This window comes from Physeter macrocephalus, chromosome 4, assembly GCF_002837175.3.
Source record: "Physeter macrocephalus isolate SW-GA chromosome 4, ASM283717v5, whole genome shotgun sequence".
Taxonomy (NCBI): Eukaryota; Metazoa; Chordata; class Mammalia; order Artiodactyla; family Physeteridae; genus Physeter; species Physeter macrocephalus.
The window spans coordinates 140845227-140867147 of NC_041217.1; the positions used below are offsets into that span (position 1 = coordinate 140845227).

General features: G+C 42.8%; 1 protein-coding gene across 3 annotated transcripts in view; it reads left to right on the forward strand.

Moving 5' to 3' along the window:
* The window catches only part of RAB3B (RAB3B, member RAS oncogene family), a 63546-nt gene that overhangs the window by 3719 nt on the left and 37906 nt on the right, over window positions 1–21921 (forward strand). For 2 of the 3 annotated variants that reach the window (XR_008617284.1, XM_028489403.2), the window contains exon 1: window positions 3981–4322. Coding sequence is in view for 2 of the 3 variants with exons in the window: in XM_028489403.2 (XP_028345204.1) it covers window positions 4095–4322 (228 nt within the window). In the remaining variant the exon portion in view is untranslated. Of the gene's footprint in view, window positions 1–3980; window positions 4323–21921 lie in introns of those variants that run through there. The other variant, XM_007129217.4, reaches the window with a different exon arrangement.

A 21921-nucleotide genomic window follows, 5' to 3' on the forward strand; every position in this document is an offset into this window, starting at 1 on the left:
GTTTATTTTGTTTTTATTTCCATTACTCTAGGAGGTGGGTCAAAGAAGATCTTGCTGTGATTTATGTCAAAGAGTGTTCTTCCTATGTTTTCCTCTAAGAGTTTTATAGCGTCCAGTCTTACATTTAGGTCTTTAATCCATTTTTTTTTTTTTTTTTCCCGTATGTGGGCCTCTCACTGTTGTGGCCTCTCCCGTTGCGGAGCACAGGCTCCGGACGCTCAGGCTCAGCGGCCGTGGCTCACGGGCCCAGCCACTCCGCGGCATGTGGGATCTTCCCGGACCGGGGCACGAACCCATGTCCCCTGCATCGGCAGGCGGACTCTCAACCACTGCGCCACCAGGGAAGCCCTTTAATCCATTTTGAGTTTATTTTTGTGTATGGTGTTAGGGAGTGTTTTAATTTCATTCTTTTACATGGCTGTCCAGTTTTCCCAGCACCACTTATTGAAGAAACTGTCTTTTCTCCATTGTATATCCTTGTCTCCTTTGTCATAGATTTGTTGACCATAAGTGCGTGGGTTAACCTCTGGGCTTTCTATCCTGTTCCATTGATCTATATTTCTGTTTATGTGCTAGTACCATATTGTCTTGATTATTGTAGCTTTTTGGTATAGTCTGAAGTCAGGGAGTCTGATTCCTCCAGCTCTGTTTTTTTCCCTCAAGATTGCTTTTGCTATTCGGGGTCTTTTGTGTCTCCATACAGATAAGATTTTTTGTTCCATTTCTGTAAAAAATGCCATTGGTAATTTGATAGGGATTGCATTGAATCTGTAGATTGCTTTGGGTAGTACAGTCATTTTCACAATACTGATTCTTCCAATCCAAGAACATGATATATCTCTCCATCTGTTTGTGTCATCTTTGATTTCTTTCATCAGTGTTTTATAATTTTCTGAGTACAGGTCTTTTGCCTCCTTAAGTAGGTTTATTCCTAAGTATTTTATTCTTTTTGTTGCTAGGAATGCAAGAGATTTCTGTGCATTAATTTTCTATCCTGCAACTTTACCAAATTCATTGATTAGCTCTAGAAGTTTTCTGGTGGCATCATTAGGATTATCTATGTATAGTATCATGTCATCTGCAAACAGTGACAGTTTTACTTCTTCTTTTCCTACATTTTCTTATTTAAAAATCACAGCAGCCTTCTGCAGTACACAATGTGATCATATCATAGAAGAGGACATTGACGCTCAGAGTTTAGGTGACTTGTCCAAGTGCATACATTGAGTTACTGGGAAAGCTGGGACCAGTAGCCAGGCTTTTTGTTATGATAAAGCTGCCACTCTAAAATCCCTTCTAATTCCAGTAATCTAAGAGTGCCAACAGCTGCATCAGAAAAATGAAAACCAATAATACAACATTTACATCAATAGTCTGGCACATGGCAAATGTTCAATAAATGTTTACCGAAAGGAGTAACATGCCCAGGGATTTACTCTAGGTTCATTGTTGACAGGGTATAAGGATGGATAAAACTCAGCTGAATCCAGAAGGAGAGACAGACAGTTAATTGTAAAACAGGCTCAAATTATAGAGCCCAGATCAGGGAGAGGGCACTTGAACAAGATTTGACTGTTCAAAGAAGTGAATTAAAGTGAATTAAAAAATGAATTAAAGTGAATTAAAAAGCCAGTGAATTAATATTTATTTAGTACCTCCCATAGATCAATAAACCATGCCAGATTATTTACATATGGTAACTGCTCACTCTATTGGTACCGTAGCTCAGTGAAGTAGGTGGTATTTTCTCTGTTGTAAGGTAAAATGCTGTGGCTTAGAGAGCTGATATGACTCACCCAAGAATTCAGCTGAAGAATAGAGCAGGAATTTTGACCTCTCCCGTGTTACTTCATGGTACTAGGTCTAGTCTCAGCTGTTAGTTGTGAGGCTTGGGCAAATCCTTATAATTTCTGGCCCTCAGTTCCCTTCTTGATCCAATGGGGATAGTAATCTTTGTCCTTCCAGTTTTATCTCCCAAGTCTATCTAGAGGATAAAATAAGATAAAGGAAATTGAGGTAAGGATCAAATCTGTGTTTCAGTAGAGTTATTCTTTGACCAGGGGTTCCATTTTTAGGAATCTCTCCTAAGGAAATAAATAGGAAAGAGAACAAATATGTAAAGAAATGGTCACTGCAACTTAATTTTTATAATTAAGAACAGAAAAATAAATATATGACTTTAAAGAATTGGTCATATGACACAACCATAGGATGGAATAAAGTGTAGTCAATTGAAATCATATTTACGAAGAATTTTTAAAGTCTCAGTATATGATATAATGTTAAGTGAAAAGGAGCAGGATACAAAACTAATTATCTCAGCTATTAAAATATACATGGAGATATAGACTAGAATGTATTGTATGTTATCATTTATATATATATATATATGTATATAAAGTATGAACAGACCTCTGTGCTTATATATGCAAAGACTATCTTTGAAAGATACATAAATCGTTAACATGTTTGCCTCTGGGGAGAGGAACTAGAGACTGGGCATCAGGGGTGGAAGCAAGACTTACTTTTCACTGTAAACCTTTAGGTTCCATATTACCTACTTTTTATGCTAAAAGTTAAGAAAATAATGCAAATTGCAGATGGTGATAAAGTAATACTTGCAAATAGTAAAGTTTGTCTGAATTATTTTCAGTGTGTGTATTACCCTTTTTAAAAAATACTAATTACTGGTTTATTGTAAAAATGTAAAGAATACAACTCAGGAACAGCCAGATGGAAGAGATGCATAGGGCAGGGTAGGGGGGAAGGGTGTCTTGGAGCTTGCAGGGTCTCTCCTAGCACATCAACGTGATCACCAACCTGGAAGATCTCCACACCGTTTTGGTTAGGGTTTTTTATGAAGATTTCATTTCTGTAGGCATGATTGATTAAGTCATTGGCCTTTAGTCATCAACTTAATCCCCAGCCCTTCTCCCCTCCCCAGAGGTTAGGGGGTGGTGCTGAAAGTTCCAACCCTCTAATCATGTGGTTGGTGCCTCTGGCAACCAGCCTCCACTCTGAGGCTGTCCTGGAGCCCCAGCCGCCAGGCATCTCATCAGCGCACAACAAGACACTTATCACTTGCACTTCCAGAGGTTGCAAAGGTTTCAGGAGCTCTGCCTGGAACCAGGAACCCAGACCAAGTACATGTCTTTTATTATATCACAATATCACAGTGCTCAATAAATGGGAACTGTTATATGGTTATTGTCACCATCATATTTCTCATGGGAAATAACGAGTACTTGACAAATATTTGCTGGTAATATTAAGGCCTAGGTATACTACAGTGTATTACCTTTTAAATTAAATAATAAGGTATAATTTCAAAATAGATGGCAATCTGGTGTGTGAAAAAATAAAGGAGGAAATGAACTTCAAATGTTAACAGTGGCAGTTTCTGAGTGGAAGCCGTGTCTGGTAATTTAAAATTTTCTGTTTTACATTCTTGTGTTTTTTTCTAATGTTTTGTAATGGATATATCTTTCAAAGGAGAGATTTTCTTTTGTAAACAAACAAAGACGACTAGCAGCAGAGTGGAGAATGGTATGAGGTCGTTGTGATTGCTTCCCTTGTTTTGACTTGCTCTTTTGGCCTTTTTTCTTTTTTTTTTTCCAAACTCAGCTTAGGAGCTACCCCTACAGGAGCCTCTCCTTGCTCACCATGCCTCCAGGTTGGGTTAGGTGCTTCTTATGGGCTTCCTCAGCCAAGGCTTCCCTCTGTCTTATCACTTATCCACTGCTTTGTTACTCTGTGTTTATGAGTTTTTTACTCTAATCTGTGGCCACTCAGAGGTCGGACACCATGTCTGATTCATACTTGTATTCCTTGTGCCCAGCACAGGGCTTGACCCAGAACAATATGTTCAGTAAATATTTGTTGAAGGAATGAATGGGAGGAGCTGGGCTCCACCCCAATCCTGAGACAACATTTGGGGCAGGTGCAGTGAGGGGGTGACTCTGAGTAGTGTGTATTTCCTCTGTGATGCTGGGGTGTGGAGTGAGTGTATGCAGGGCAGTGTGACCATTAAAAGTTAGGTGATCCAGGGTGACACTGGAGGTGTGTTCCTAAGTGACCACAGGTCTCTCCTGCAGATGGCTTCAGTGACTGATGGTAAAGCCGGAGTCAAAGATGCTTCTGACCAGAATTTTGACTACATGTTCAAACTGCTCATCATCGGCAACAGCAGTGTTGGCAAAACATCCTTCCTCTTTCGCTATGCTGACGACACCTTCACCCCAGCCTTCGTCAGCACCGTGGGTATTGACTTTAAGGTGAAGACAGTCTACCGCCACGAGAAGCGAGTGAAGCTGCAGATTTGGGTGAGTCCTGGGCATCTTGGGCAGAAGTGTCCCAAGAGCTGACTCGTTTGCTGGTACAAAGGCTGGGCGGTGGGGCCAGTTTAGAACTTCTGGGTTTTATGACATTAGGCACCAGTGCTATTGTGTATCTGGCCCCTGGCCTATCCCTTGTTGGTTTTAGACAGTTTTGCTCTCCTCTGGGAACTCAGTTGCTTCTGCTGCTTAACTGTCCAAAAGGTGTTATCCTGGCTTATATGGATGAGAAACCAAGAATCTGGGCTTTGGAGTTATAGACCTGGATTCAGATTTCAGTTCTGCCAGTAACTAGTCATGGAACCTTGACTAAATTACTTAACCTCTCTGGGCCACGCTTTCCTCTTTGGGGATTATAATAGCATCTATGTCATAGTGTTGTTGGGTGCTTAACGTAGTTTCTGGAACATAATAAATGCCCAATAAATGTTAGCTACTGTATCCATAATCTATCACTCTGTAATCACTTCAAAACTTGATGGCTTAAAACACCAATAATAATTCATTTACACACAGTTGCTGTGGATCAAATATTTGGGAGTGGCTTGGTTTCTGGCTTGTGGTCTCTTATGAGGTTGCTGCCAGATGTTGGCTTAGGTTACAGTCATCTGAAGGCTTGAGTGGGCCTGGAGGATTCCCTTCCAAGGTGGCTTACTCCCATGTCTGGCACTGGCTTTAGCAGGAGGCCTTCATTCCTTTCCACGTGGATCTTTCCACAGATCTGCTTCACTCCACAGAGTGTCTTCATGGCATCTCCTAGGGCGAGAGATCCAAGAAACCAAACAGGAAGTGGCAGTGTCTCTTATTAGAGTATTCTATTGGTCACTGATTCAGTGTAGGAGGAAACTACACAAGGGTATGAATCCTGGGAGGTGGGGATCATTGGAGACTATCTTGGAAATTGGCCACCACAGCTACTATTATTGGTATTTACCAGTGGTACTAATAAAATTTATATGTATTTGAGATGATATAGCAACATGTACATCATATACTTTTCTATACTTAATTAGCACTGGGATTGGAAATTTTAGAAATTTGTGATTTAAAGTATTCACAACATATATTATCAGTCCACTCAACATTAATACATTGTACATATATGTTATTAGTATAGTCTGTATACAGTAGTTTTCTTTTTACAAATTATTTCCATGTGTTAATACTATCTCACAATCAACCCCATGGGACAGATATTCAGAGAGTAATTAATTTGCCTTAGGTTGACCACGCAGCTACAAAATGGGATTCCAACTCAAATCTTCCGATTCTAAAGTATGTGCTCTTTTCTCTACACTGTGCACCTTAGGTCTTATAGAGCCCATATTTTCATTTGTGATCATGTTAAGTATTACTTTATATAGAGATAAAAGTTCGTTTTGTTAGTCTCTATTAAAAGCATTGAGGAATCAAACCATTAGAAATGCAAGAAGCTATGCATTCCATTTAGTTCATTGGTTCTAGAAGTGTGGTCTCCAGATCAGCAATGTCAGCATCACTGGGAATTTGTTAGAAATGCATAATCTCAGGTCCCTCCTCAGACCCAAAGAATCAGAAACTCTTGGGTACAGCCCAACAATCTGTGTTATAACAAGTCTTCCAGGTGGTTTTGAGGTTGGCTAAAATTAAAGAACCACTGATCTAGTTTAACTACCTCATGGTAGTTAATCAATAAGCATTTATTAAGTACCCGTTCTGTGCCCAGTACTTCCATTTATGTAGTCTGACATCCTCCCTGCAGCCAGTGCACAGAAGGGGCTGAAAGCAAGGGATATTTGGAGCATGGTGAGCAATACAGTGAAAATGGAGCAAGGCTGTGAAAGAGCAGGGAGGGGTTGCTGAGAGAGAAATTTTCTGGAGAGGCTGTCAGGTGGAGGCTTGGGAGTCAGGGAGACCTTGGACAACAAACAGAATGTTTTTGAAATCGGCCAGAGGGTACATGTCTGATTATTCCTTAGGGCACTGAAGAAACTTACTAGAGTTTATTCTTGTCTTTGTATATAAAATAAATGTTTACTAATATTTACCGTATGGATTGACATGGATATCTTCATTTGATCTCCACATTTGGTGCTCACAGATCCTACACTCAAAAAATCTTCAGGTGGGAGGAGATACTCTGCCCTTTAATGGGTTGGCAGTAGTGGCTCCCTCACTCTTTTATTCATTTTCAGCCCATTGTGAGCTTTTGCATTTTTCCTGTGCTTAGTTAAGTGGATTTATTGATTGTACTACCTCATTTTAACTAAATGAACCCCCATGATGGATATGTGGATTTAAAAGAGTCCTCCCAAGAAACCTCTGATTGAAGACTATATTAATTATAGTAAGCCTAAGTGAGCACAGAAAATGGCTAGACTGATATCTCCCTGACACCTAGCACAAGTTCATTGTCAGCCATGTTTGAGGTAAAATCAATGACAATCTAATTAGATCTGACATAGTCAATCACACTGCTTTTGGTAAAAAAAAAGTTAGCAAAGGGTTTTGTGTGTGTGTGTGTGTGTGTGTGTGTGTATGTGTATGTGCATGCATGCTTTTCTGTAGCAAAAAATAAAAATTTTCTATACTGTTCATATATGCATTAAAACGTAAACATTTAAATATTTGTCATTTTAATGTATTTTACTATCATTTGTGTACAGAAGTAGATATAATATATAAGTATATATAATCTAAGTAAATATACAAATACTGTGAGTGCTGTGCCTACATTTTTCTTACAGGGGTATGAATTTGGAGACTACTACCACGGGCATCGGGGAGCATAGAAGGGTTTTAACAAAGTCAGATTTTCATTTTAGAAAGATTTCTGGCTTCAGTTTGGGAGGGTAGATGGATATGAGGCAAAGAAACTAGTGGTTTGGGTAAGTTATAAGGGCCTGAACTAAATGTATTAGTCTGTTCAGGCTACCATAATAAAATAGCACAGACTAGTTGGCTTAAACAACAGACATTAATTTTCTCACAGTTCTGGAGACTGGAAGTCCAAGATCAAGGTGCCAGCAGGTGTTGAAGTCTGGTGAGAGCTCTCCTATTGGGTTGCATATGGCTGGCTTCTTGCTGTGTGCTCACACTGCCTTTCCTTGGTGCTCACACTGGAGGGGAGTGAGCGAGCTCTCTGGAGTCTCTTCTTCCAAGAACACTAATCCTATCAGATCAGGACCCCACCCTTATGACCTCAATTAACCTCAATTACTTCCTTCAAGTCCCCATTTCCAAGTATAACCACACTGGGGGGTAGGGCATCAACACATGAATTTTGGGAGGACACAAACATTCGGTACATAACACTGAGAAAGTGATAAAATGACATAAGTGATGGAAATGAGGAGAGAGAATTAAGATTAAAATTTACAGAATTTGATGATTAATTAATTGTATAGGGAGAGGGAGGAACACGTATATTCTTTTTTTTTTTTTTTTTTTGCGGTAGGTGGGCCTCTCACTGTGGTGGTCTCTCCCGTTGCGGAGCACAGGCTCTGGATGCACAGGCTCAGCAGCCATGGCTCACGGGCCTAGCCGCTCCGCGGCATGTGGGATCTTCCCGGACCGGGGCACGAACCCGTGTCCCCTGCATCGGCAGGCGGACTCTCAACCACTGCGCCACCAGGGAAGCCCCCACGTATCTTCTTATACACATCTATTTATACATATTTACTTCTCTGAGAGTTCTGTGATTTTTTAAAGTTGTGTGAGCTTTGGTAAGTCACTTTACTTCTATGAATAGATAATATTCTCAACTGTAAACGTCTCACAGGTTTGTTGAGGGCGGGGCTACATGATAACATAGTATTGTGCCTGGCACATAGTAGGAATACAATAAATGTTAGGTTCTGTCCTTTCTCTCGTCCTGATCTTCATGCAAATGGTAAGTGGGTTCCCTCACAAGGTTTCCCACCTGTGATTCCAGAAGTGCTGGAACAGCATCCAGGGATTCACTAGCACTGTATGAAGTGTTCAAATAAATTTTTCAAGCTCATTTGATCTCTCCCAGGGGATTTCAAAAAAGGTCATTGTCAGGGTGGAAGCTGGAGAGGGAAGAAGAGGAGGTTATGAGCATCACTGAACAGGACCATTCACAAAAAGAGTTTCTGTCATCTCTGGGGGATCATGAGGGTATTGGTAGTGCCTTGTTCTCCGGGGTCCCTTGCCATATAGGTCCCTGAGAGTCTCCTCTGTGTCCAGAGAGGTTAATTATTGTGGAATAGAGAAGAGAATCTTAGTGGGGAGGTGAGGGTAGGGGACAAATCTCATTAATAGAGAGTGAGAGCATGCACAGGTGTGGAGGGAGGGAGAATTGGTAACTCCACAGCAACACACTTGACTAGAGGCCACTTACTGCTTGGGTGCTTGTTGCCAAGCAACTCCTGGAGACATGTGGGAAGAGAAGAGTGGGAGAGGGCCTCTTCCACTACCTCCATGTGGGGCCCATTGCAGGGGCTATTGGGTCTGGTGCTGGCCAAGGGAAGGATCCGGGGGTCTGTGGGATGACTGAGCTGACCCACCACTGTGGAGTCCTACATTCCAGTCCTGGCTCTCCCTGAAGTTCAGTCATTGTGTGATCTGGAATAACCCCTCCCCTCCATGGACCTATTTGGACCTATTTCCCCAACTATCAAAAGGAGAAAATAATCCTTGTTCTTCTTGCCTCATGGGATGTTGTGACGTTCAAGGGAGGATATGGAAAGGAAAGCCCAAGGAGAACTATGAAATTTTGAGTAGATCAGAAGGACTATGGATGTTGTCAACCATGTGAATTCTTCCTGTTCGTGGTTTAAATCATTCTTTGTGTCTTCCCACCTTCCCTCTGACCCAGGGAGGTAGTTATCTCCTTAAAGAATGGGTGGTTGAGCCCAGAGATGTCAAGTTACTTGTGCAGAGCCAAACAGTAAACTTCATTCTTTTATTCATTCAATAGACATTCATCTGGTACTCCCTCTGTGCCAGGCATTGTGCTAGCAGTGGGGAAACACCCTTCCTGCTCTCCTGGAGTTAACGCTGTAGCAGGAAAGATAGATACTAAGTACATGGGTGAAAAATATCTAATTTCATCTGTGGTAAGGGCCGTGAAGGAAAAAATATAGACTTGTTTCAAACTCAAGCACTGAGACACAGAACTCAGGAATCGCTGAACTGTGACTTAGGTCTCATCCCCCGCATGCAGCTGGGTTCAGGCTCAATTCTATTCACAATTTAAAAGGCTGATGACCTTCACCACACCAGCTCACTCCAGGCCTGGTCTCTGTCAGGGGATGCAGTGGCAGGGGCCTCCACTGTGGAAGGACAGAATGTCCTTCTCGCTCCCACCAGTGAGGCTTTTTTTGGTGACCTTCTTGTCAAGAAGACTTTAAAGATAAGAACGTCTCATGTGTCCGGGGTTACTTGTATAGAGACTGCGGAATGGACTGGCTGGTCTAACATTTTTCTATCGAGAGTTTGAGAACTCTGTGTTTTGTGAAGGATTTAAAGGCCACTGTCCTCACTCCTGGGCTTGTCCTGGTATTGCTGTTCTCCATCCTCTTTCTTTCTCTGCAACTCCCTCTTCTGAAACCCTCAGTCACTACGGTGCTTGCATGTACCTCCATTATTCTAATTGTTTTGTTGTGCTGGTGATGTTTTTTTTTTTTTTGGCCACACCGTGCGTCTTGCGGGATCTCCGTGTCTGACCAGGGATTGAACCCAGGCCCATGGCAGTGAAAGCGTGGAGTCCTAACCATTGGACTGCCAGGGAATTCCCTTTGGTGATGATTTTGAAAAGATAATGTGTATAAAGCACCAGCGTAGTCTTTGGCATGGAGTAAACCCTAAACAAATAGTAGTTTTTATTAAAGTTCTAGGGAGATCAAGAAATGATACTCCTTGTCTTCCCCCCTTAAGTCTGGAACCAATTGAGAGATAGATACAAGAGTCAGAGAGATGGGGAGTAATGTGAAAGCCTTCTTAGTGATAAAACTAGGATGAAGCACATGGCCCAAGTCTTCAGGGAATTGGAGCTGGCTAATACTTCACTCTGAAGTCAGATAGACATACAGACCCAATCACAGGCCGACATGCGTGGCTAGCTGCCACTAGCTCCTACAACATGCACCCAGGGTCAAAGTCCATGTGGCCCAGACTTACTAATGCTTAAGGCTTGAAACATTCCACCTAGGTCTACAGTAGAAGCCTCGATCTCCATGGACAGTCTTCTTCATGGAGGGGGAAAGGAGGGTCCTTCCTCCAACAGCTCTTTTTATAATTAAAGAAGTAGAAGTAAGCATTCGCTCCAAAGAGAGGTTGGGCAGGATGATGAAATCTGGGAAAAATAGGAGGAGTCTTAGGGGGTTTCGTGGAAATCCTAAATTCCATAGTGTTGAGAGTGACTCCCTACATAACCAGGAGCTGAGAACAATAAGACTAGGGTGAGATAGGCTGTTGGTAGTCAGCCAGTTTCTTTCACTCACTAGCCAACCACCCACATAGCTGCCTCGATGACATTTAGGTTACCACATGGCTTTGGAATCACTTATAACTATTAAAACATGAATATCAAATCTGGGAATGTCAAAGACCTATATCTTTGGACCAACAATATAAGAGTATAATAAAATGTAATGGAACTTAGGAATGTGGGGAAAGGCCATACCAGAAACCCAGACTAAGGAGGATTGTGGCTCTTGAGCAGTCATTTAACAAATATTTACTGTGCCAGACAATGGGGCTAGAGAAGTTAATATGAATATGACACATTCTCTGCTCTCCAGGAACTGGTGAGAATGAATTTACCTCTGAGCTCCAAAAGTGAAGTAAAATGAGTAACATAATTCTCTTGTTCTGTTAAGGGAAGCAAACTGGGACATCAAGAGAGATTGACTTTTCCCTTATATATTTAAGAATATATAATAACGGTTTATTGTACATGATTGGTCAGCTGTTTAATGGGCATCTGCATTTGTTTCCTATTGCCTCTCTGACACATTACCATAAATTTAAAACAGCATGTATTTATTTTCTTATAGATCTGGAGGTCAGAAGTTCAAAACGGATGTCACTGGGTTAAAAATCAAGTTGTTGGCAGATTTGTGTTCCTTCTGGGGGCAAGGGGAGAATGCATTAACTTGCCTTTTCCAGCTGCTAGAGGCTGCCTGCATGCCTTTGCTCAGGGCCCTTTCCTCTATCTTCAAAGCCAGCGGTGTAAATTCTGTCAACTTCTCTGTCTCTCTGACCTTCCTGCCTTTCTCTGATAAGGACCCATATGATTACCTTGGGCTCTTCTGAGTGATCCAGGATAATCTTCCCATCTCAAAACCTTAATTTAATGACATTTGCAAAGTCCTTTTTGCCATGAAAGGTAACATATTCATAGGTTCTGGGGATTAAGACATGGATATCTTTGGGGGACCATTATTCTGACTACCACAGCATCCATTAATAGCATGGAAACGATCATATAAATTCTCCCCATTTTTCAAGGCTCTAACTCAGGTTCCCTCTTCTCTAATGATAGACCCCTCTGCTAACTCCCTGAAACAGGTACTGTCTGTGTCTTAGGCTAAGACTACCTGCTGAGAATGCCTGTCATCTTCTTAGGTTCAACAAACCTGTAAGCTTAGAGCTTATCACATCTCAGTCTCATTTCAGACATGAGGAGGCTGAGGTCCAGAGAGAGATAGGACTTACTAAGGGCTCATTCCAAAACTCCTTATGCCACCTTCAGGAAGTTGAAATCTGGCCACCAGAACATAATGGGGACCCAGAGAGACCGATGGGCAGCATAGAAGAGACCAGAGGCTGAACAGGAACATGAGGGCTGTGACAGGTCCCTGTGGCTCCAGGGATATGGAAACACTTGCTGAGTACAAGATTCTGTACTTAGCTCTTACAATATTCAGAATTGATTTTTCTAGGCAGCAAGTTTCCTGGTGTGGCTGCAGAGACATGTTGACACTTTCATCTTCCCAAAGCCGGTAGGAATCAGCTGCTGGGGAGGTTTAATCTGATTTTTAAAATCACAACAAAGACTATGGGAGGTCAAATCAGAATTGCAGGCATAGTCTGCCTTTGTAATTTGCAAATGAATTAACCAGCAATCCTGATTGGCTATTCAAGGGGCCTCCACACTTTGGGGCCACCACTGCCTTCCCTCCACCCAAATTGGTGTGGGGGAAAAAGAAATTTGCACATTCATTCATTCAATAAACATGTGTCACATGCCTATTAGGTGCCAGCACTGTCATCATAGGGCAAATAAACAGCTACACTACAACATAAGTGATATAAAGGGATGAAGAAAGTGCTGTGGGAACACAGGGAAAGGAGCTGCTACCTCTACCTAGAAAAGTTATTCTCCGCTTCACAAAAGAGGGGGCATTTGAACTGGGTGTTGGCAAATGAGTAAGAGTATTTCAGGTTAATGTTGGGGAAGATCTTTACAAGCAAAAGAAAAGACAGGCGCAAAATCACAGTTGCTTTCAAGGACCCATTTTGTGCCTGACTTGTGGTAGGCTCTGCAGGGATTGGTGAGACAACATCCCTACCTCTAAGGGGGCGCTCACGTAGTAAGAGAGATATAGCATGTACACAAATAGCAACGATGCTACAGATATGAATGATGCCTTGAGAGAGGTACAGAAAGTTTTGAGGAGTTCAGAGAGGGAGTGCTCCCTCTAAGCTTGAGAGCATCAGAAAGGGCTCCATGGAGGAGGTGGCTTTTTGGTAATGAAAGTTGGCTCTAGCATGTAATAACATCCTCAGAGGCTCTCCGTCTCATTCATCCAGCTCTGTGGTCCAGGCTGATCTCAGTTTTTGACTCAGCGGCAGTGTGCCGACATCCCTGCAATTATTTGTATGTTCAAGAAGCAATGCAGCGGCTTCCCTGGTGGCGCAATGGTTGAGGGTCCGCCTGCCGATGCAGGGGACGCGGGTTCGTGCCCCGGTCCGGGAAGATCCCACATGCTGCGGAGCGGCTGGGCCTGTGAGCCATGGCCGCTGAGCCTGCGTGTCCGGAGCCTGTGCTCTGCAACAAGAGAGGCCACAACAGTGAGAGGCCCGCGTACCGCAAAAAAAAAAAAGAAGCAATGCAGCATGTTGTTAGGAGCGCAGCCTTTGGAGCGAGCCAAACCTGTGCTCCAAACCCACTTCTGCCACTGTCACCTTGTTCAAGTCCCATTTTTTCCCTGTACTTCACTTTCTTCTTTCTAAAATGAAGATAATTTTAGTAACAACCACATGGTGTTGCTGAGAGAATAATACAAGATAATCCTTAGCCTAGTGGCTGGTACATAGTAAATGATGCTTAATTGGTAGCCTTTATTCTTAAGAACTCTGTTACTCTCAAGGGTTGATTTGTGGCAACTGGGAGTCTGAATGTGATCTGAGCTAGACTCTGCATCCTTTTTAGGAGCATCCACCCGAATTCTTTCTCTGAGTCTTGAGCTGAGTCTGCAGTGGTTGATGGCTGACCCCTTTGGCAGAGCCCTGCCCTGATGGCACATGCTGCTTAGCTGGGGATAGAAAACGATTCAGAAAACCATAAAGAGCTCAGATGTGTGGTGCTGAGTGAATGCAGTAGAATTCCAAGAAGAAAGAGTTCAGCATTGGGTAGAGTGGGTAAGAAAGGCCTCTGGGAGGAAGGTGGGGGGCATTTCAGGGTAAGGCAAGAGAGGAGGGTGTAATAGAGACATTCCAACCAAGGGGAGGGGGTCGACATAGGCTGAGATGGGGCAGACTTTAAGGGATAGGGTGAGTTGCCATGTGCTTTGTACGATGGTCTTTCTGTGAGATGACTGGACTCCTCCCTTATCTCCCAGCCACAGCTCCTGCCTCTGCTCCACATCCGGTGTGCAGAAGCCATTCCAGCCACAACAAACTTCTATGCGTTTGTTCGTTTAGTTACTCATTCATTCAGCAATATTTACATTGTGTGCACCAAGCATTGTTCTAGGTGCTACAGACACAACAGTGAAAGTAACAAATGGAATCCCCTATCCCACATTCCCCTAGATTTAAGGGGGAGACTGGCAATAAATAAGTAAATACATAGTATGTTCTGTGATGATAAGCACTCTGGAGGAAAATATAGCAGGATAAGGGGGATAGGATAGGATAGGATAGGAGGGCTGTTTATAAATTTAATCAAGGTGGTCATGGTGAACTTCACTGAGCAAGACACTTTTTAATAAAATCCTGAAGGACGTGTGGGATATTTGGAGGAAGAGGATTCCAGGCAGAAGGAAAGGCAAGTGCAGAAGCCCTGAGGCAGGGGTATGCCTGGGACATTCCAGGGATAGTAGGAGCCCGGTGGGGCTGGAGCAGGAGAGTGGTCAGAGATGAGGCTGGAGTTAGTGGGAGGGCCAGACTGTGTAGGGCCTTGGAGTCCTTTGTAAAGACTTTCGGTTTTTTAACCCAAAAAGTATAATTGATATACAAAAAACTATACATATTTAATGTATATAATTTGATGGGTTTGGACACATGCATATACCTGTAAAACCATCACCACAATCAAGATAATAGACTTATTTATCAACTCCAAAAGTTTCCTTGTGTCCCCTCACCCCCTCTTTTTTTTTTAGTAGTAAGAACTGTTAACGTGAGGTTTACCCTCTTAACAAATTTTTAAGTGCACGGTACAGTTTTTTTAACTATAGGCATTATGTTGTACAGCAGATCTCTAGAATTGCATCTTTTTTAAAAAAATTTATTTTATTTTTGGCTGCGTTGGGTCTTCATTGCTGCACGCAGGCTTTCTCTAGTTGTGGTGTGCAGGCTTCTCACTGCAGTGGCTTCTTTTGTTGCGGAGCACGGGCTCTAGGTGCGTGGGCTTTAGTAGTTGTGGCACGTGGGCTCGGTAGCTGTGGCTCGCAGGCTCTAGAGTGCAGGCTCAGTAGTTGTGGCCTGTGAGCTTAGTTGCTACGTGGCATGTGGGATCTTCCCAGACCTGCATTGGCAGGCAGATTCTTAACCACTGCACCACCAGGGAAGTCCGAACTTGCATCTTGTGTAACTGAAACTTTATACCAATTGATCGACTCCTCATTTCCCCTCCCCTCAGTCCCTGGAAACCACTGTTCTATTTTCTGCTTTTATTTGACTATTTTAGATATCTCATATAAAATAGAATCATGCAGTATTTGTCCTTCTGTGATTGGCTTATTTCACTTAGGTTAATGTCTTCAAGGTTCATCCATGTTGTTACAAATGGCAGAATTTCCTTTTTTAAGGCTGAATAATATTCCATTGTATGTTTATACCACATTTTCTTTATCCATTCATCTATCAGTGGACATTTGGGTTGTTTCCATATCTCAGCTATTGTGAATAATGCTGCAATGGACATGGGATTGCATATATCTCTTTGAGGTTCTTATTTCAATTCTTATGGGTACATACCTAGAAGCAGAATTGCTGGATTGTATGGCAGGTCTATCAAAGGACTTGAATAGACATTTCTCCAAAGAAACATACAAAAGAGCCAACAAGTATATGAAAAATGCTCAGCATCACTAATCATTAAGGAAATGAAAATCAAAACCAGGAGATATTTCCTCATACCTGTTAGGATGGCTATTATAAAATTAAAAAGATAATAACTGTTGACAAAGACTGGAGAAATTGGAGCCCTTGTACACTGTTGGTGGGAATGTAAAATGGTGCAGCCACTATGGAAAACAGTATGGAGTTTCCTCAAAAAAGTATTTGAAGGCTTTGGGTTTTACTCAGGATGAGACAGGAGGGTTTTGAGCAGTGGAATTACATGATCTGACTTATATTTTTTAAAATAAACTTTATTTTTTGATAATTTTAGATTTATAGAAAATTTCCAGTGATAGTACAGAGAGTTCCCATATATCCTTCACCCAATTTCCCTAAGATTAACATCTTATATAACCATGGTGCATTTGTCAAAAGTAAGAAATTAAAATTGGTACAGTTTTATTAACTAAGCTATAGACTTTATCTGAATTTCACTAGTTTTTCAACTAATGTTCTTTTACTGTTTCAGAATCCAATCCATGTTGCACTTAATAACATTTAAAAAATTGAGATATAATTCATATATCATAAAATTCACCCTTTTAAAATATACAGTTCAGTGAGTTTTAGTATTCACAAAATTGTGCAACCATCATTACTAATTCCAGAACATTTTAGTGTCTTACATTTTAATATTTAACAGGATTGCTCTGAGGCAGACTTATGTCTATTTCAAGAATAAATTCTAAACTGACAAAGGGCAGAAGCCAGCAGGATCAGTTAGGATTTGTAATAATCCAGTCTGGGAATGATGGTGGCTTGAAGTAGGGGAGTAGCAGTGGTGGTAGTGGAGGTGGTCTGTGGTGGTAGTGAGAGTGTGTATACACTGAGAATATTGTTAACAGGATTTGCAGATGAATTGGATGTGGGAGAGAAGGAAGGGGAGGAGTCAAGGATGATCCCAAATGTTTAGGCTAAGCAACCGGAAGGTTGACGATTCCTCTGACTGAGATATGGAAGACTTCAGGGAAAGCAGGATTTGGGGAGACAACTGGGGACTGAGTTTTGGTTATGCTAAATTTTAGATGCCTATTAGATAACCAAGTAGAGATACAGAATAGGCTGTTGGATAAATGAATCTGCAGATCAGGGCAGAGGCCCTGGCTGGAGATATAAATTAGCAAGTCATTAGCATAGAGGTGGTATTTAAAAGAAGCCAACAGGATCAACAAGGGAAGGAGTGAAGATAGAAATATTCTAAGGACGGAGACCAGAGACATTCCAATACGAAGATGTTGCGAAGATGAGGAAGAATCACAGAGGAGACTGAAAAAGAGCAACTGAAAAGGAAATGTGTGGGGCCTTTGCAGCCAAACGGAGAGAGAGTTTTCCAGAGGGAGAAGGGATAACTGTGTCCAATGCTGCTGCTTAGTCTATATGAGGACTGAGACTTGACCACTGGATCTAGCAGCAGGGAGTTCATTGGTAACCTTGATGTGACCTGTTTTGGTGGAGTAGTGGGGATGAAAGCCTCTTAAGAGTGGGAGAAGAGAAACTGGAGACACCAAGTGTACATAACCCTTTCAAGGATTTTTGCTCTTTGGGAAAAGAGACCACTGAATGGTAGCTGAAGGTGAAGGGGGATGTGAGTCAGAAGAGGTTTTTGGTTTTTGTTTTTTAAGTTGGGAGAAGTAGCTGCGTGTTTGTGTGCTGGCGGAACAATCCAATAGAGATCAACAAACCAAGCAACCAACAAAGAAACAACACAAAACTGACACTATAGGAGGGAGAAGAGAGTTTCTGGGACAATATCCTTGACTTGGTGAGAGGAGATGGAATCACAAGCAGAGCGTGAGTCCTTGCTAGGGGCACAGACTGTGCATCCATATTAACACGGCAGAGCACAGAAGGAGTGGCCACAGGTGCAGCTAGGGGCTACGTGGGCTGGTGGGAGTTCTCTTGGATACAGTTTTTTGGTGGAATAGGAAGCAAGGTCTTCAGCTGAGAGAGGTTGGGGGAGGGGCGTAGAGATTCAAGGAGAGAGGAGGAAGGTGGGAGAGTGAATAGACTAGGGAAATAAAATTTGATTGCTGATTGGCATTAAGGCTCCACTTGAAATTAAGGATCATAAATTTAAATTTATGAATTTGAAGCATGGTTGTGTGTTTTTCTCCGACCATGTTTTGCTCTGTGGATGCAGTCATAGAATAGGCAGCGAGCTGGCTCTAATGAAAGTATTGTTTTGCTGAATGACTATGACAAAGCAATAGAGAGCCAAGAGAGTCAGGGGTGGGTGCGGGAAGCCATTGTCAAAATTGGCCATAGAATTCAAGCTGGGCAGAGAAGAGGTGATGACGTAAGGACAGTGAAAAGATGATAGAGGTTTAAGACTCTTGCCGCTGGGAATCTAGAAAGAATGAGCTAGAAAGATCCTAGCGATCTGAGAGTGGGAGGTTGAAGTTCCTATTGGTACTGACAAGGTGCAGGGCATGATTGTGAGTGAGTGGCTGAGGTAGGGGTGGAGATCAGCATCACCAGAGGAGAGGAATTTGAGGGAACGAGAGTTCAAGATGTGGGAAGGCTCACCTCTGTGGCTATGAAATCACCAAGAATTATGGAGAGAGTAACAGTGAAGCAGGAGCTGTTCACTGGCCAGTAGAGGGGTGAGTGGGTGGCATAATCTCATGATGTGAGATCCAAAGCTGGAGGCCGTTTTGTTTTTTGAAGGAGGGAAAGAGAATGATCTGCAGGCAGGGGTGAAAAGCAATAACATGTATCCCACTTTCCGGCCCAGAGATTCAAAGGTGGTGAGAGAGGAGCAACCATCAATTTGGAGGCTTTGGGAGAAGCCGTGTCCTTGAGGAGAACCAGGTTTCAATCACAGCAGGGAGGTGAAGAAAACACCCAGACCAGAGGTTGAGGAAAATGAGATTTTCCTGATGACCCACTGTGGGTTTCAGAAGGTCCAGGGAAAGGTTTCAGTGGGGAGAGGAGAAGATAGGATTAGAAAAGATGATGTACGGAGCTGTATGGGAATCAGAGTCCAGTAATTAGGGATGGCCTGGGAGACTCGGGCTTCTTACCATGACTCACATGAATAGAAGGATAAAAGGTGCAACAAACCATATTGTAACGCAGACAGATGGCACCAAGGCAGACAGTGGTTGTGTGGGGTCATGAGAGGAGGGATAAGGGCCTTGCTTCCTCTTTTTTTTTTTATGAGTTTAAAAAAAAATATTTTGGCTGTACCACCCAGCAAGTGAGATTAGTTCTCCAACCAGGGATTGAACCGCCACCCCCTGCATTGGGAGTGCAGAGTCTTAACCACTGGACTGCCAGGGCAGTCCTGGGCCTTGTTTCCTCTTAATCCCTGCTTTTAGAGGCCCAGAGGCTGGCAGAGCTGCCATTCTTACTCAGAATGCCTCCCTCTCCATTTCACACATCTGTAATTATTGTGGCAATAATCAGCAACGACCATTTATGTAAAATATCCTCACCAGTAAAATGGGGCTAATAATACCTCCCGCAGGGTTCATGTGAGCTGACAGTGGCACTGGCTAGTGGCCGGCACTGGCTAGTGGCCAGCACTGTGCTGAGTGCTTTCAGCAACTCATGTCATCCTTACAACAACACTGTGAGCTAGATATTATTATTATCCCTATTTTACAGATAAGTAAACTGAGGTCCAGAGGAGTTAGGTAACTTACTTAAGTTCATACAAATAGTAAGTGGTAGAGTCCAGATTTTAATCTAGGTATATTTGACTTCAAAACCCATGTATGCCCCATGCCCTGTACCCCACCCTCCTTGTTATATCTTTACATACATAAGGACTTGGGTGCTCAGAAAGCACTCAATAGATGGTGAAAATGTTAAGAGTTATAATTATTGGGCAGCAACTATATATTGTACAGGTATTTTACATGCCTTTTTTTTTTTCTTTAGTCATTGCAATGATGGTGCACAAAACAGATGAGAAAACTAAGACTCAAAAGTTAAGGAACTTGACCAGATATTATCAAAATTAGTAAATGGCACAACGGGAATTCAAAATTAAGGCTGTCTGCCGCCAGAACTTGTGTTCTATTCACAGTCATCTGCCTTCCCCATTCTTCCCATTGCCCTGTGATGCCCCAGAGACCTCACAGGTGGTTGAGAGTCAGTGTCACAGCTGTAACTTGGAGTTGCGTCTCCAAGGAAACACCCTCAGAAAGGGATGGGTTATCTGTTGCAAACTATCTCCTGTTAACTTTCTAGCTCCCCTCTCTTTCTACCAGCCCTCCTCTCTCTCCAACCCCTACAGCTTCACAGGTGATTCTAATGGGCATCACTGATATACAGGTATGTCATTAAGTGGCTTGACGCTTAATGTAGTGCTCTATGAGAAGCTGCTGCACATTCTGGCAGAGTGGGAGGAGGGATGGGGGCTTCCTTAGTTGTGGTAGAAGTAAAATGAAAACATGGCACCGGCCGTGTGACAAGTTACGATGTCTCTGAATCTCTGTTTCCTCAGCTGTAAAATAGGAATAACATTATGGCTACTTCTTAGTAGTGCAGTAAAGATTAAAGAGACAATATAAGGAAAGGACCTAGCACGGTGCCTGTAACATATTAGGTGCTCAATAAACTTGCCCACAGTCGTACAGTGAGTCGTAGAGCAGGATAACTTCATGAATGTTCTATTGTGCTGTACTGTTGTGATTGGTCTGGGTTACTGCCATTTTTGAGATTGAAGCCATGACATTTACAGGGTAGAGTTCATCAGCAGAGAAATTAGATATGAGCCATGGACCTTTTACTCCCATTTCCAGTGGGGGATGGAGAGAACAGCAGTGCTCTGCCCCTGAAGATGCCCAGTTACCTTCAAAGGCAAGAGATTCTCCTAGCTTGCTTGGGTCCTGCCTGATATGCTGCTAAGGGCAGGGGCAGGAGTCGGGCAGGCCACTCGACTGAGGATTTATAATTCCTTGCTTCTGCAGACTCCCCTTTCCCCCACACCATGGCCCAGCACCATTGCCCCACACCTTGGGTTGCCAGGTGACAATTGGAAACTCTTATCCTCTCTGTACACCTGTGCTTCTCACCTTCCTCTGTGAAGACTGTCAGATCTGTGTTAATGATGCAGAGGCTCTGAGCTCAGGCCCGGGGTGGAGGTGGAGGAGAGGGGAGATGATGGGAGGTCAAGTCCAAGGAGGTGTCTATGCTCCCTCTCTTGAGCACCCCAACCACTGCCACCAGCTTAAAACTGAGGCCCCTCATTTATTCTTCTCAGCTCTTGTCCTACCCCTCCAGTTGTTCATAAGAACCATTAATTCTATCCCCCAAATTTCTCTTGAATGCATCCCCTCCTCAGTTCTGTTCCATAAACATTTATCCAGAGCAAACTGAGCCTGGCACTCTGCTCCTTTCCTACCTTGGATTCTTGTTCTCTCCCCCTTAGACTGTATCAGCAGCCCCAATGGATCTCCCTGCCCTCAATCTTGCTCCCTCCATATGCTCTCTGATCACTGTCACTCCACTGCTTAAAACCCAGGGAGGACTACCCATCCATACCCAGTAAACTCCTTGCCTGGCATTCCAGGCCCTTTCTTGCCTTCCCAGTTCCATCTTCAGTCACTCACCCTTCAGGCAGTCCATACTCCACCCATGCGTTCTCCAAACCACCAATCCAAACACAGGATTCATTTTAAAAAAACCCAAACTTTATTTTTTAGAATAGTTTTAGATTTGCAGAAAATTTACAAATGATTGTGCGGAGAGTTCCCATTCACCCCCTACCCAGTTTCCCCTATTATTACCCCCTTACATTAGTATGGTACATTTGTGCTAATTAACCAATATCGATACCTTATTATAAGGTGACATCCATAATTTATTCAGATTTCCTTAGTTTTTTACCAAATATCCCCTTTCTGTTCCAGGATCCTATCCAGGATACCATAATGCATTTAATTGCCATGTCTCCTTAGGCTCTTCTTGGCTGTGAGAGTTAGGATGCAATTTTTTGCTACTTCCTTCCCCCTCTCCTTAGAGATTACCCCTCCTCCCCATTTCTTACCAGCAAACTTCCATTTGACTTTAAAGACTCAGTTCAAGTATAACCTCCTCTGGGAATCCTTTCCTGACCCAC